Below are 14,932 nucleotides of genomic sequence, written 5' to 3'. Positions count from 1 at the left end.
GCCCCCACGTTCCAAGACAGCCCGTCAACTTGCGTCAAGCAATTCCAAAGCCTAGGCTCCCACATTCTTGACGGCTCCTTTGACGTACGTAGTATATCCGTGCTTCCCCAGACATCGGGATCCAGCGGGGGAATCGACACGCGAGAGCGGGCAAGCGACTCGATTGCATCCGGTGCGCACATACGACTGACGATCTGGGACACGGCAGCGACGCGGAAGAACTCATCTGGCAACTTCACACTTTTCTCCTCCTCTCTTCATCGTGGGGGACTTGTCGCAGACTGGGCGTTCATTCCCTCGTTTGAAGAACTACCATTCTCCTCGTGCACTTACTTGGCCGCCTCTCTCGTTGGCCGCACTGTCGCTACACGACAGAGAAGCAAATGACTACACATCATACATCACAAACAAACACACACACGCACACACACAATGAACGCCCCAACCACAAACCAGACATCGGGGTCCTCGTCCGCCTCGACAACACACCAGCACACGAGCCCGTCGCAGCAGCCCGTCGCAGCCGTGGCCCCGACACAGCAGGGCACCACCGGGTCGACAGACCCCTATCTCCAGGACTTTACGCTCCTGGCCGAGGCGGCGAAGCGAGCGCAGGTGGCCGTCATGGTGCGCGACTTTGAGGACTGCGCGCTATGAGGGGAGAGGAAGAAGGAGAATGAGCGTTGGATTTTTCTGGGGTTTATGATCATCATCTGGCTGGCGTACAGGAGCACAGGACACGGGACATTTCACTTGATTTATGGTCGTTTTGGGGGCGGGGGGGGAGGGGGGTTTGGTTTCTACCACAGAGATATGCAAACTACTTGCATGCAGCACGGGAGGATGGCTATTTTCCATTTTATCTTTCGCTCTTTTCTTTTTTTGCTTCTTCTTCTTCTTCTTCTTCTTCTTCCTCTTTCACGTTCTTACATGGGCGCTAGATACCCGCATCTCAATACTCACAAACTTCAATGTTCCCTCTCCTCCTCCTCCCCCCCCCCCGACTGCCCCTACATCTTGGACACGAGTGACAGCCCGCCGTCGAGGCGGATGACGGCGCCGTTGACAAAGCCGCCGGCGCGACTGGCGAGGAAGAGCGAGGCGCCAGCGACGTCGTCGGGGGCACCGATGCGGCCGAGGGGGTTCTGCTCGCGGATGGCGTCGCCCATGGTCTCGAGGGTGGCCTTCATCATGCGTGTCTCAAAGGGCCCGCAGGCGAGGACGTTGCTGGTGACACCGCGGGGCCCGAGCTCGCGGGCGAGGTGGCGGGACAGGTGGTGCAGGCCGGCCTTGGAGGCCGAGTAGGCAAAGGAGGAGAGGGCGGGGACGCGGAGGCCGTCAATGGAGCCAATGTGGATGACGCGCGCCGGGTCGCTGCCGGGACGAGCCGCCTTCTCGAGCAGCGGCAGGGTGAGCTGGGTGAGGGTGAAGGCGCGGTGGAGGTTGAGGGTGAGGACCTTGGACCAGGCCTCGTCCGGGTACGCGTCAATGTCGGCGCCCCAGGTGGCGCCGGCGTTGTTGACGAGGACGTGGAGGCCCCCTGGCTCGCGCTGGGCGACGGCGTCGACGAGGCGGCGGCACTCGTCGAGGCTCTGGAGGTTGGCGGGCAGGCCGACGGGCGTGTGGCGCGGGCTGCTGGCGGACAGGGCCTCGACGGTGGCGGTGATGGCGGCGGCGTCGCGGCCGGTGAGGTAGACCTTTGCGTGGTTGGCGACGAAGCCCTGGGCGATCATGGCGCCGATGCCCTTGGCGCCGCCCGTGACGAGGACGACCTTGTCGGCGACGTCGAAGAGTTGGGAGGCGTCCATGTTGTCTGGGGGGCGGCGGCGGGGGGGGGGGGAGGTGCTTGGCGGTGGGAGGGGCTCACAAGGCTGGTCAGGATTCAGGACGAGGTGAAGGATGAGGTGAGAGAGGAGAGTCGATGGATGGTGATGGAGTCCTGGCAAGCAATGAGTTGGACCTCGGCCCATGAGGATGGGGATGGGGATGGGGTGCACACAGCACATCTAGACTAGCACCACCCAACCCTGTCGATTCACGAGGGCGCCTTCGCAGCAGGCTCAGCGTGTCCTGGCATGAGCAAGAAACATATCCCATCTAGAAACTCAGTGGAATTCAATTCAATTCAATTCAATGCCATCCTCCCCGGATGCTGCACCGCAGATGACCGAGCCCAGCCAGCCAGCCAGTCAGTCTGTCTGTCTGTCTGTCGCTCGCGTGCCATCTCTCTCTCTCGGCTCTACGGTATGCGGAGCGGCTTGACCCCACGCACGTCATGCCATGTCTGTCTCCAGTACGGATACACCTACGTAAAACAGTACTAACCTCTCAACACCCACCCACCTCCATCCCATCCTCCTACACGCCAGACAGCGAGTCCATTCCATCGCAGAGAGCTCTAGTGTCACCCCCTCGCCTCTACAATGCCCCAGCCTGAGCAGTCTGAGCAGCCTGAGCAGCTCGGCCCCCTGGCCACCGCCTTCAAGGACCTCCCCGCCGACGCCCACCCCGAGCAGTGGAACGCCTTCTACGAGCAAGCCCACCACCCCTGGGACCGCGCCGGTCCCTCCCTCGCCCTCAAGGACCTCCTCCTCCAGCGTCCCGACCTCGTCCCGCCGCCCAGCCCCGGCGCCACCGCCCTCGTCCCCGGCTGCGGCCTCGGCCACGACGCCCTCCTCCTCGCCAGCCTGGGCTACGACGCCTGGGGCCTGGACGTGAGCGAGACGGGCCTCGCCATGGCCCGGCGGAACGAGCAGGCCCAGCGGGACGAGGGCTACGAGCAGTACCCCGTGCGCGAGGGCCACGAGCGGGGCCGCGTGCACTGGGTCCGGGGCGACTTCTTTGCCGACGACTGGGCTGCTGGCGCGGGCGGCCCCTTTGACCTCATCTTTGACTACACCTTTCTCTGCGCCCTGCCGCTCGACCTCCGGCCACGCTGGGCCAAGCAGGTCACCCACCTCCTCGCGCCGCGGGGCCGCCTCGTCTGCCTCGAGTTCCCCGTGGGTAAGCCGCACCGCGACATCGGCCCGCCCTGGGGCCTCAACCCCGAGGTCTACGAGGCCCTGCTCGCCACGCCCGGCGAGCCGCTGCACTACGACGCCCGGGGCGACGGCACCGTCGTCAGCGCCCCGAGCCCCAAGCCCCGGGACGACGCGCTGCACCGCCTGAGCCTCATCAAGCCCCTGCGGACGCACAAGGCCGGCTACTACGAGGACGGCACGGTGCGGGACTTTGTGTCTGTGTGGTCGCGGTAGATAGGATAGAGGATAGGGACATGAAAGATACCTAGGACCATCATCGCCTGCGCAGCGAGTTGTAGTGCTCGCCCAGCCCGTACCCGTGCCTGTAGTACGCCAGCCACAGCACCCGCCCGCTGTCGCCGCCCTCGCGCTCCCCAATCTTCTCCGTCCGCCCGTCCTGCACGACGCGAATCTCGACATTGTACCGCCGCGCGAGCGCCATGAGCTCCAGCTGCCCGCCCCACTCGGCCGTGTCCCGGATCTGCGCCGCGTACGCGCCCAGGTCGCCCTCGAGAAAGGGCGCAAAGTCGTCCGCGTGCGCGAGCATGTACGCCGCCGCCGCGCGCCGCACCGTCTTGTAGGGCTCCTCCTCCCCCTTGCCCTTGTCCTTGCCCTTGCTGGCAGTCTCCGGAGGATCCGACAGCGGCACGCCCTCCTGCGCCAGCTGGTCCGCCACCGCGCTGAACAGGCAGTGCCCGTCCGGCGCAATCTCCTTCTCCGCCAGGTCGTACGTCGCAAACATCTTGTCCATGTACTCGCCCTCGCGCGCCCGGTCGTCCGTCATGGTCGACGCCTCCTCCTCGGCCCGCGCCGCCGCCGCCTCCTGCTCCGCCGCCCGCCTGGCCAGCCGCTCCCGCTGTCTGTTTCGCTTCTTGCCTTGAAGGGGGTCGTCTCCGTTGGGGGTGGCCTGGTGTGCGTTGGTCGTGGCTTTGCGCGCATTGGTCGTGTCCGTAGGGCTGCCTGTAGGACTGCCTGTAGGGCTGCCGAGGTGCAGCTTGTGCACGGCCTTTTCCAGCTTCTCCTCGACCTTGTTCTCCATCCTCTCCACGCGGCTCGGGGCCTCGTCGTCGTCCGACGACGACGACGACCCGCCAGAGGGTTCTCCTCGCGGCGCCTGCAGCGCCGCGAGCTCCTCGGCCTGCCGCTGCCGCATGTCGCGCTCCATCCCCTCGCACTCGTCGTTGACCCCCTTGCGCGTCTTCTTGCTCGCGTTCTTCTTCTTGGACGTGATCCGGCCCTGCAGCTCCTTGGCCTCGCGACGGTGCCGCGCCTGCATCTGCTCGACCGTCTCGCCGGGCGCGTCCATGGTGGCGGCGGGTGTGGGTGTGGATGCGAAAGAGTGAATGCTGAGAGAGCTGCGCCTCGGGGAAGAGGATGTAGGGTCGTGTCGTGGACTCGACTTTTTGCGTTGTTGGTGGAACTTGGGGTTGGAGTTGGAGATGGAGATGGAGGGGCAGCAGAGATGGAGGAGGGCCGGCAAGCAAGTCAGTCAGTCAATCAGTCAATCAATCAATTTAATCAGGCAGGCGGGCGGGCAGAATGACGCATGTGGGGGCGTCAGGGACAAAGGAAGGACAAGGACAAGGGACTGCTGAGGGTCTTGTCTGTCTCCCTCCAGTCCAGTCCAGTCCAGTCTAGTCTAGTCCTGTCCTCTGTCTTAGATCATACAACAAACAATGACTTGGACACGATTGTGGAAAACCCCCTTCCTTGCACTCCTACGCTATACAGCTATCCTCACAAGTGCCCTCCCTAGGCAGCGCCTCCTCCAAACAAGATACCTACAAGAAATGCGACCCCGAGGTCAGCCCTCTACGAATTATACACCCCCTCCAGCATAAACCTAGAACCCTCTGAAAGGATCATCCCTAAAGTAGTCCTCCTCCCCCGCCGTCCTGCTCCCCGTGTACCGATCGTCCGACCCGCGGCCGTAACCCCCCCAGCTGTCCTTGGCCCGGCTGCTGCGCCGGCTCTGCCTCCGCCTCACCTCCCGACTCCGCCGCCGCATCACCGGACGGAACTCGTCCTCCTCGTCCGGGTGCTCGCTGAACTGCTGCAGCGAGAGCGGGCTGATAAACGCCTCCATCCGCACCGTCCCGATCGCGTCAAAGAAGTTGCTCGGCCGCGACGACGCCTCCGACGTCCTCTGCGACGCCGTCTGGCTCATCCCCCAGCCCGTGTTCCCCGACCCCTGCGACTGGTTGTAGTAGTCTGACGAGCCAGCCGTGTTGATGCTGTCCCCCGCCGTGCTGCTCGTCGGGTTGTGTCCACTCCCCGTGCTCGTCGGCCCCGAGAAGCCCCGGAACGACAGAGGGGGCCCCCCTAGTCCCCCCGTGTTGCTCCTCTTCCTGCCGTGCGCCGGGGGCGGTCCGCGGTCGTGGAACCGCGGGATCAGAGGCGGCTCTGCGGCATCCTCCGACTGCTCACGCGCGTGGTTGCTCGACACGGCGCCCATCGCATACTCGGGGATCCCGAAGCTCGTCGTCGCATCGTCCGCTTGAGGGGCGGGCGCGCTGGGTAGGCTTGGTACGCTCGGCGCCGCCGCTGCCTTGGCCGGCATCGCCCTGCCCTTGGCCAGCCGGATCGAGTCTCGTATACCGCCCCTTTTGATCTTGGCCGCTGGCGGCGGCGGCGGCGCGTAGTCTGGCATCGGCTGGGGCTTCAGATGCTGCTCCGGCGCGTGCACAATCTCTGGCACCGCCTGCTGCGAGTGCGCCAGGAATGACAACGCTGTGAGCCACACATAGTGCCGCTCCGCCGACGTGGCCGTGAACTTGAGCGCCCGCTGCGGTGTCAGGATCAGGATCGACCGGTTGAATACCGTCCCCGTCTCGCCCTTGGGTACCGGGTTCTCGTCCTTGACGTCTAGCACCGACTGGATCACCACTAGTTGCTCTTGTTAGCACCAACATCCACTCGCGCACACCGTCTTCGCTCGCACTTACGTTTGCGTCCCGTCTTGCCCATCAAGGCGCTGCCCGAGGCCGGCTGCTTACTACTCCACAGGATCGAGCGCTCGTACGGCGCCAGCCAAACCCACCTCTTGTGGCGGTCGTTGCCGACATCGTCCTTCCCACCCGACTCCGGCACGGTAAACGACTTTCTGCGCCGCACATACTTGAACATCCACTCGCCAATCATGGTCTGCGCAATGGCGTCCACAACGCCCGTCGTATGTCCGGCGCTCGCCACCGACGCCGGGTCCGTAATGTTGGTTTGCAGTGTGTTCTGCGTTTGCTGCGTGTTCGTCGTCCTTTCCGTGTTGGTGGACGGCTGGTACTTGTGCCGTCGGTACGCGCTGCTGCTGCCGCGCCCACGATGCCGCGGCGTCGTAATGTCGTTCCGGGGCAGCGGTGGCAGCCCTGGGCTCTCCGCCGCTTCCGTCGACGGGGACAGCGGCGGCGGCGAGCGGCTTCCCTGCCTGTGTCGCTGGTGACGGGGGAGCGCGACCGCCGACCGCGTCTTGCGGATATTGTTGGTTCGGTACGCCCCCGTCCGCGGCGGCCTCCTCCACCCATCCAGCCGCGTGGGCGACCTCTGCCCCTCGCTCGGCGGGGCGCTTGCGCTGATCTTCCTCGATGTCGTGCGCTGCGGGATGGGAAAGGGCGGGTTGCGGGCCTCGGGGAGGCTTGGGCTCCTCGACCGGCTCCCATGGGTCGCGATCCCGCTCTGGATCATGGCTGCCTTACGCATGACGCCGGCGCGGTTCCCGGGTCCTGGCAAGATCGTCGCTGCTGGCTTCTCGTACCTCACGGGAGACTTGCCCAGCCGCTGCTCCCCCTCCTTGTCCGCCAGGCTGAACGAGTTGTACACATGCGTGCCCAGGGGCTTCATGCTGTTCAGCGTGCTTCGGTTGCTCCGCCTCTTGGACGCGGGTGACGTGGTCCCCGCCTCCGAGGGGGTCTGACGACCAGCCTTGCTGGAAATGGACTGCGGTCGTGGCGCGGTGAGCGCCGTCCTGTACTCCGTGTCACTCGCATCGTCGTCCTCAAAGTCCTCCTCCTCCGAGCTCGCCGTGTCAAAGCCGGCAAAGAGGCTGCTGAACCTGTGCGGTCGCTTGATGGGCGCCTCCTTCTCGGCGGACAGCGGCCCGTCGTCGTTGTTCCCGGGGTATGCATCGTGAAGCTCGTCATGGTCCGGCGAGAACAGCGGTGACGAGGGAATCTCCATCTGGGGTGTGTCCTGCACTCGGCGAGGGTTCCGTGGTGGCAGGTTCCCCGGCAGTGGTGTGAAGCTCTTGTCCATGTCTGCGCCCGTGGGAGCTGGTTTGGGTGAGCTCGGCCTGGAGGAGATGTGAGAGGGCTGCAGGTGAGGCGGCAGGCGAGCAATTCGCTTGTCCACCTGTATGCCCTCCGTCTGGACACCTGCATCGTTGCTGTCCGCCGGTGAGGCCAGAATGTTCACTTGGCAGCCAAAGTGCTTGAAGTGCGGCGGCAACCTTGGCTCCTTGGGGGTCGTCGGCCGGCTGGTCGGTGGTTGGATGCTGATGCTCGGGACCAGTGGCGGTTCAGATGAGGGCGAGGGCGACAGGCGACCCTTGTGCATGGCGGGCGCCTCTTCCGTTTGGGTGGATGAGGTCGCCATGGTCGGCAGCCTGATTTCGGGGGGCGGTGTTTCAGCTCGCGTCGTGGGCGTCCTGGGAGGGCTCAGCGGCTCCTCAACAGTCTGCGAAGACGAGGATACCATGGCCTCGACCTTGAGCACAGGCACTGCAGGGGAGCTGATCTGAGTGCGCTTCCTCCTTGAATTCGCTTCAATCTCCGGCCCTGATGACGCTGATGAGGCAGGCGGCGAGTCGCCTTCAAGACCCATCTTGGCCTCGGTGATGGCTATCTCGGGCGTTACTGCACCCATCCTTGGCGACGGAGGCGGCGTAAACTGAACCCCGGTGTCGACATACGATACTCGAGGCGCTGTGGGCGCACTCTCCTCATCTTCGCCCTCCAGAGCCTCGAGAACGGCCTGGTTCATAAAGAGCTTCCCCCGGCCACTGGCCGGCCTCCTCAGACTCTCCAGGCTCTGGTTCCTGCGGTGCGTCCTGCTCGCTACACTGTCTCGGCTGAAGGTGCGCGTGTGTCGACCGTGACTCGTGCGACGAGACTGTACACTCTCGCGGCCGCCGTGCTCACTGAAGTCGTCATCCTCCTCGTCGAAATCAAGCTCATCGGCCAGCGTCGCGCCGCCAGCCTTGCCTGATGCGGTGCGGGCATGCGTCATGGAGAAGCGGATGCTGTTAGTCATGCTCATCGATCGCACACTAGCCCCATCATTCTCCTTAGCGCTCTCCTCCGCCTCGCTTTCATGGCCTTGCGCTGTGTTCTGTGCAGCGCCGTTGGCATGAGCCGCCTGAAACGCGGCGACCTCTTCCAGCACCAACTTGAGCCGACTCTCGGCGATGTGGACTTTGCGCTCAAACTTCCGCCGCTCCTCGTCCCAGGTGTCCTTGTCGCGAGCCCAGAGTTCATGAACCCTCTCCGAGTTATCTTCCTGGCTGCGCAGTTTCTTTTGCACTGCCTCCAACCGCTTCTTCACGTCGGCGGATGCCTCGACCGCCTCGTCCCTCTCGCGTGACAGCTCCCCTAGCGCAGATGATGTGCCTCCCTCCAGAAGCGCCAGCTGCCGCTTCAGTGACTTGTTCTCCTTGTTCGCAGCGCTGAGTCGCGTTTGGATGTCGTCCTGCTGTTCCTTGGAGGTTGTCAGGATGCCCTCCAGGCTCTCGATCACCTTGGTCTTCTCCTCCTGGTCTCTCCGCAGCGCCAGGATCTCCGATACCAGGTTCGCATGTAGTGTAGGCGTGAATCTTCGAGGATCGAGGATGCTGACGGTCTCGTCCGTAGTGATGTCCCGAGATGCCCGCTTGGCCATCCGCTCCTTCCGTTCGCTGTGCATCGGCGGCGGCGAAGGCCCCTTGGGAGGAGGCGTCATTGACCTGCGCGACATGTTGGCCTTCCCAGCTGGAGTATCCTCAGGAGTAGGTAGCGATGTCGCCGCCTGCTCGCTTGAATCCTTGTCGTCCTGTGTCCGGCCAGACATGACAACCTTGAGATACCCCGCCGAACGAACGGGTATTGCCAAAAAATCGCTGTGTCAGCTGTGGTCGAAAGAACCACTGAGCCACATGCATGTTTCAGCCGAGAGGCCTCAGCGCAGTCAACCTTTGTTCTGGCTGGTACTGCTCAGATCGTCTAGCTCTGATCTCCAATTCAGTGTCGAATCGCCGCCAGTCTACTCCGGCAATGGTTCTCTCAAGCTCCCAGAAGTAGCGATTCCAATGACGGTTTCCAAGGCGTCGTTCTCAGTTGTATGGGTATCGTTCGTCAGGCGCTCGCAGTTGATATAAGTAGTAAAAGGCAATGCTGTGCAGGCGGTATAGAGTGAGTCAACAATTTTGAGGATTTTTCACTAAAGCTGTCAGTTTCAAAGTGCCAGCCATGGAGCCTGTGTTGGTCCTCGGACGACCGTCCTGCGCCAGCACTTACAAAATACGCAAAGACAGGACGCTGCCGCCGCAAGTGTGGATATAGACAGGAAGCTGCTGTTCTTGATGTGTAAAAGTCAAAATGCCAGAAAAAAACGCAGAAAGAAGGACAAGAGAAGAATGACCGTCAATTCACACCAGACGCGACTTCGAACAAGAAGCAATTGGCAAGGGAAAGAAACGCGCAGAAGACGAGTTTGGGGAGATGATGGGCTCCAGGTCTCGAGTGATCAACGGCAACGGCCGCGTGAAAAGCAAGCAAGTGGAGAGAGAGAGAGAGCCTGCCAGCCAGCCCAAGCCAGGCCGAACCAGATCAGGGGTGGTCGTACTCCGTAGTCATAACTGTAACCCCTGCCCGGCCTGTCGTTTGTTTTTTCCAGTCCCTGCTCCATAACGAGGAACCGTTCGTTCATCAAGCTCTCATGGGCCAGAATTATGCATGCTCAGGGCCAATCAATCGTCCTGTAAGCTGCGGCTCCCTTGACGGCCCGAGCTCGCAATTGACGGACTGCGTGGACGAGGACTCGAGCTCCAACGAACGGGAGGAGCACAGAGCATGGCTCCGGATGTTGAGCCACCTGCCGGGGCACTGAGGGCGGGAAACGTTTCATCAGCTTATTAGAATGAAAGGGTCAGAGGCGCAACCAACAAGAACAAGAGGCGTTTTGACGGCCGCCCACGGTTCTCCGTACAGACTGCATAGGGCGGAGGTACTGCGCTCGGTCAGAAAGCCTTTACCAACCCTCTCCCACTGCCCTGCAGGGAAGACTGAACGTGGGTGGAGCAGCGCGAAGCCAGGCAATCAATGGCTGGAGGGCACCTACCTTGATTAGGTTCCTGCCCGCTGGAATCGGACTGGATAGGGGGCAGGAAGCTGCTGGATGCCCGCGTTAGGTGACATGGAGTGGGTGGCAGAAGGTGAGCCGCGGCCAGCCCAGTGTGGACCTGTAAGGACAGGGACTAGCTCAGGTGCCACCAGCCAATTGGGAGGCGGCCGGATAATCCCTGTGCCTGCAATCTCATCATTTCATGTGCCCCTTGGAACCTCGTCACCTTTCATCACCTCATCTTGCTGAGGCGGGCACTCGAGTTGCCGGTCACAAACAGAGTCGACAGATCTTGATTGCTCGTGTCTGTCTGGCCTCCGAATGTATCACTGATTAAACCAATGCTGGAGGCCACCACGCCCTTATCTCTGACACTTGCGGATAGTATCATCTGCGCAATGTGGATACTGCGATAGGCGAATCTCTGCGGGCTTACGGAGTACATGCTGCACCCCAGATGCACAACGATCACGCACCGCAAGGCCCAGTCAGTACCTGCGTCGACTGTCAATCTGGACGCCTCTGAGTCTGAGCAGTACCCCTAGTACGTACTAAGCACGCCGCATGAAGAAGAGGAAAGCAACTGATCCATCAATCGCTTAGCTTGGCTTGGAACTGCCGCCACGTCAACTGCCAGCGTTCAGTACTACTACGGTAGTCTCCTTGTCAGCGGCTCATAGGCACTTGGCAGAAGCATGTGATAAATTAGCCTGGCCGCGAAAGCATAACATACATGCAATATAAACCACCCCGACTTTGTACATTCCATTGTCTTCAAATTACTTGCAGGCGTCCCTCGTTAGTCCTCCGTATCTGCTCGACAACGGTGTATCCAGTATTCCTACCCACCTGTTCATGGCCATGCCACCGGCAGCACCGCAGCGCCTCATCTCTCGGGCTTGAAGGAAGTCAGCGCCTGCATCATCATGGCCATGGCCTCGTGAGCCTGATCCTCGGGCGGCGAGCTCGATACCTGAATTGCCCAGCCAAAAGCCCCGAGAAACAAACACCTCGATTTCTGGTGCCCCGTCCCACGAAACGGCAACTCCCCACGGGTATCTCGGGCGCCGTCAGCGCCACCGTGCCGTCCAGACGGATTCAATTAGCGCAGGCACTTGCCGGCGGGGCGCTGGGGGCTCGAAGATTGTGAGAACGGCTAGTTTCCCACGCCGGTGTATCAAGCAACGCCTCCAGCAGAATCCAGTTCCACATGTCATCAATCGCCCCTCGCCGCCATCGACAGATGCATGTGTACAATGCCCAAGCGGTACTTAGAAGCAAGGAATGTCCAATCAGAAGACTGCACGATCAGACATCGAAGTACGTAATCTACAATGGGACCATAAAGTTGTCCGGAATCATCGTCTTCCTACCTAGGGTAGGCATTATGAACCCTTGTGAGGCGACATCTCCCCCGCCATGACTTGTATACGTAGGTTGGCAAGGACATCGACTCCTTACATGTATGAGTGCGCCTTGCCTGCTTCAACAATTTAAGACACGGGGTATTTCACACGTCATTCTACCTTACCTTACCTTACCTTACCTTAGGTACCTATGAAATGTGCCTGAGTCATGGAATGAGCAAGTCATCCTAATAATCAACCGAATCCCGACCTGGCCATAGCCGGCTCAAGTCTAGAGCCCCCTCCCATCAACACTTCCATTAGCAAGACTCCAACCTCGCCAGCATCGGATACTTGATCATCAGACTACTTCCCAGTCCACACATCATGTCACCCTCCCTCATCCATCCTCTGTCGTCCATCAAGGCGCTCACGTTCGACGTCTTTGGCACCGTCGTCAACTGGCGCCTCTCCGTCGTCGACGAACTCAGCCTCCGCGCCCATCGCAAACTCAACAGCCTACCGGATGACGCGCCCCTCCGAGACCGTCTGTCGTCGGTGGACTGGTCGCGCTTCGCACAGCAATGGCGGGACGCGTACGGCCGCTTCACACAGGGGTACGACCCGGCGCGGGATACCTGGAAGTCCGTGGACGAGCACCATCGAGACAGCCTCGTGGAGCTGCTGGGGGAGTATCGCCTCGAGGACCTGTACACGGACGCGGAGATTGCGTCTCTGAGCCTGGTATGGCACAGACTCACGCCGTGGGACGACTCGTCCGCTGGGCTTCAGACGCTCAACAGTCATCGCATTATCACCTCCACGCTGTCCAACGGCAACACGTCGCTCCTGCAGGATCTTGCGGACTTTGGGTCGCTGCCGTTTCAGCATCTGCTGTCGGCAGAGACGTTCAAGGCGTATAAGCCCAACCCGGCCACCTATCAGGGTGCAGCCCGAGCGCTTGGGGTCGACGTTGGCGAGGTGGCCATGGTGGCAGCGCATCTCAATGACCTCAAGGCCGCCAGGGACTGTGGCATGAAGACCATCTATGTGCAGAGGGCACAAGAAGAGGCATGGAACGAGGACGATGAGAGGTACAAGGAGGCCAAGGAATGGGTGGACATGTGGGTTGCACAGGATGCGGGTGGCTTCGAGGAGGTCGCGCGACTGCTGTCAGAGCTGAGGTGATGTATGCAGTAAATTGACACAGTGGGAAACGTCTCATCAGGATAATCTCGCTGTATTCGGGGATGACGCGTGGCGGAAACATATTCTATATATTCTCCAGCGCCTTGTCCATTGCCTCTCGCCACTTCTGGGCATTCCTCCTCAACGTCCAAATGCCCAGAAACCCAGCGACCAGGCAGAACAGCGAGATGGTTGTAAACACCCAGCCCACACGCACGGCGTTGATCCAGGGGTTGGCAACGACGGTCCCCACACACGAGAGAATGTTGCGCACAAAGTTGTTGACGGCCACGCCAGCCGAGCTCTTCTTGCGTACAAACTCGGTGAGCATGGTGGTGGCAGCGGCCTATCATTGTCAGCGAGCACGTCCATCAAATTGGAAGGAAAGTCACTTACAAACACAAGCATGGACGACACACCAAAAAAGTACAAAAAAACGGATGGCACTGCCCAGTGTATCCCGTACCGCAGCGTCCAGCCAAAGCCCAGCAGCGACAGGGGGTACACAGAGTTGGCAATCCACATGTTCTCCCGCATCCTATCCTCGGGCAGCAGTATGAGCTTGCCCTTTTCGTCGTACCGGTTGGCCTTTTTGGCTTCCCTCGCCATGATTTTGTCGATCCACTTGCCGCCAAAGAAGGAGGCCGTGATGTAGCCCAAGCCTGGCGGGGCATACAGAAAGCCCACGATGAGCTGCCTGTAGTTGTACGGGGCGTTGGAGAATTCGCGCTGGATCGAGATGTTGCCGACGAACAGAGCGCCAAAGGCAATGGCGGCGACCAGCACTGTGATCAAGACGGGCGGGAAGCGCAGGAACAGGAGGACGCTCAGCGGGTCGATGAAGAAGCGCTTCAGCGCGGCCGTCAGCTTGCGCGTCTTGACCTTGGCTGATACCATCGAGCTTGTCCGTTCTAGTGTGGCAGGTGGCGGGGAGGCCGGCTCCTCCCGTTTCCTGGGCAGCGTCTCGGGCAGGCAGAAGAACAAGAGGAGGAAGCAGCACAGCCCGTAGATGGCGAGGAACCACATTGTCGACTGCCAGCCGAGCTCTTGGGCCAGGATACCACCAAAGATGGGCGCGAGGAGGGGTCCCAGCAGAGGACCGAGGTAGAACAGACTCATGGCTTTGCCCCGCTCAAAGGACTCCCAGATGTCGGCGATTGTGCCTGCACCGACAGCCTGCACGCTGGCCGAAGCGCCACCCGTGCAGAGGCGGAAGACAATGAGCATGGTCATATTGGTGCTCACGGCGCAGAGGACGGCAAAGACGACAAAGAGGGCGAAGGAGGTGAGGTAGATGGTCCGACGGCCAAACTGCTCGGAGAAGGAGGACCACCAGAGCGGGAAGATGGACATGGCCAGCATGTACAGGGCCACTGACATGTTGGCGACGGTTTGTGTCGTTCCAAGATCCTTGGACAGAGATGGCAAGGCGGCTATAGAGTCTGGTCAGCATCACAAGCCCAAGGAGGATAGAAATGGGGGGGACCGTACGATAGAAGACGGACGAGCCCATGGGGGCGCCTGCCGTGGCCATGGCGATAGCCGCCGTGATGGTCCATTTGGTCGAGTTCGTGTAGTCATACGGGGACTCGACCTCGGGGATCAGGGCGAATCGTCCAAACAAGCCCCGCCGCTTGGCCCGGGGCACGACGACGGCCACCCGGGAGCGTAGTGACGAGGCGCGGGACCGAGTTCGGCAGGGCGCACACTGGTCTTCGCACGCAAAGATGCCGTCGCCCGATGGCTCGCCAAAGGTCGCGGCCGTGATCAGGTCGTTCTGGTGGGCGGCAGTGGTGTCGTCTCGCTGGCCGAATTTCTCGTGATTGGATGTGCTGTCCTTTTCCTCTCCTTCGTCGTCGTCGTGATGTGAGGAATGAGAGCCGTGCGACAGGGGTCGCTCAATGTCTGAGCTGCGTCGAGCATGGCCCTTTTCCGGATCAGGAGCAGCACTCATGGTGACTGTCTCGGGTAATTCTCAAATGGGAGCTTGGCCTGGAGTCGATCGCATCTCAGAGGGTGGGGACGGTGATTGTGGTGAATGAGCGGATGAACGAGCGCATGGGCATGTTAGTC

At 61.4% G+C, this 14,932-nt stretch overlaps 7 protein-coding genes across 7 annotated transcripts; 3 read left to right on the top strand and 4 right to left on the bottom strand.

Annotated features, from left to right (window-relative positions):
• Window positions 1-432: 432 nt before the first annotated feature.
• On the top strand, window positions 433-657 carry J7T54_006448 (uncharacterized protein; the record flags this gene model as incomplete). Its single annotated transcript, XM_051502880.1, has 1 exon — window positions 433-657. One exon carries the CDS (start codon window positions 433-435, stop codon window positions 655-657), a length of 225 nt encoding a protein of 74 aa, XP_051365259.1.
• Window positions 658-1,010: 353 nt separating this feature from the next.
• On the bottom strand, window positions 1,011-1,808 carry J7T54_006447 (Rhamnolipids biosynthesis 3-oxoacyl-[acyl-carrier-protein] reductase-like protein; the record flags this gene model as incomplete). The annotated part of the gene is made up of 1 exon (XM_051502879.1): window positions 1,011-1,808. One exon carries the CDS (start codon window positions 1,806-1,808, stop codon window positions 1,011-1,013), a length of 798 nt encoding a protein of 265 aa, XP_051365258.1.
• Window positions 1,809-2,423: 615 nt separating this feature from the next.
• J7T54_006446 (thiol methyltransferase-like protein) lies at window positions 2,424-3,254 on the top strand (the record flags this gene model as incomplete). Its single annotated transcript, XM_051502878.1, has 1 exon — window positions 2,424-3,254. The coding sequence occupies one exon, from the start codon at window positions 2,424-2,426 to the stop codon at window positions 3,252-3,254; it is 831 nt and encodes a 276-aa protein (XP_051365257.1).
• Window positions 3,255-3,294: 40 nt separating this feature from the next.
• Window positions 3,295-4,326, bottom strand: J7T54_006445 (OTU domain-containing protein-like protein; the record flags this gene model as incomplete). The annotated part of the gene is made up of 1 exon (XM_051502877.1): window positions 3,295-4,326. The coding sequence occupies one exon, from the start codon at window positions 4,324-4,326 to the stop codon at window positions 3,295-3,297; it is 1,032 nt and encodes a 343-aa protein (XP_051365256.1).
• Window positions 4,327-4,863: 537 nt separating this feature from the next.
• J7T54_006444 (Nuclear migration protein-like protein) lies at window positions 4,864-9,053 on the bottom strand (the record flags this gene model as incomplete). Its single annotated transcript, XM_051502876.1, has 2 exons — window positions 4,864-5,906; window positions 5,966-9,053. 2 exons carry the CDS (start codon window positions 9,051-9,053, stop codon window positions 4,864-4,866), a joined length of 4,131 nt encoding a protein of 1,376 aa, XP_051365255.1.
• A 3,005-nt stretch (window positions 9,054-12,058) lies between these two features.
• Window positions 12,059-12,859, top strand: J7T54_006443 (haloacid dehalogenase type II; the record flags this gene model as incomplete). Its single annotated transcript, XM_051502875.1, has 1 exon — window positions 12,059-12,859. One exon carries the CDS (start codon window positions 12,059-12,061, stop codon window positions 12,857-12,859), a length of 801 nt encoding a protein of 266 aa, XP_051365254.1.
• An 85-nt stretch (window positions 12,860-12,944) lies between these two features.
• On the bottom strand, window positions 12,945-14,813 carry J7T54_006442 (Quinidine resistance protein-like protein; the record flags this gene model as incomplete). Its single annotated transcript, XM_051502874.1, has 3 exons — window positions 12,945-13,205; window positions 13,256-14,292; window positions 14,351-14,813. The coding sequence occupies 3 exons, from the start codon at window positions 14,811-14,813 to the stop codon at window positions 12,945-12,947; spliced, it is 1,761 nt and encodes a 586-aa protein (XP_051365253.1).
• Between the last annotated feature and the right edge of the window lie 119 nt (window positions 14,814-14,932).

The sequence above is a fragment of the Emericellopsis cladophorae genome, assembly GCF_022114955.1.
Source record: "Emericellopsis cladophorae strain MUM 19.33 chromosome Unknown NODE_4_length_1054762_cov_117_872525, whole genome shotgun sequence".
Taxonomy (NCBI): domain Eukaryota; kingdom Fungi; phylum Ascomycota; class Sordariomycetes; order Hypocreales; family Bionectriaceae; genus Emericellopsis; species Emericellopsis cladophorae.
Note: the sequence above shows the minus strand (reverse complement) of the source record. Positions and strands in the feature narration are given on the sequence as shown.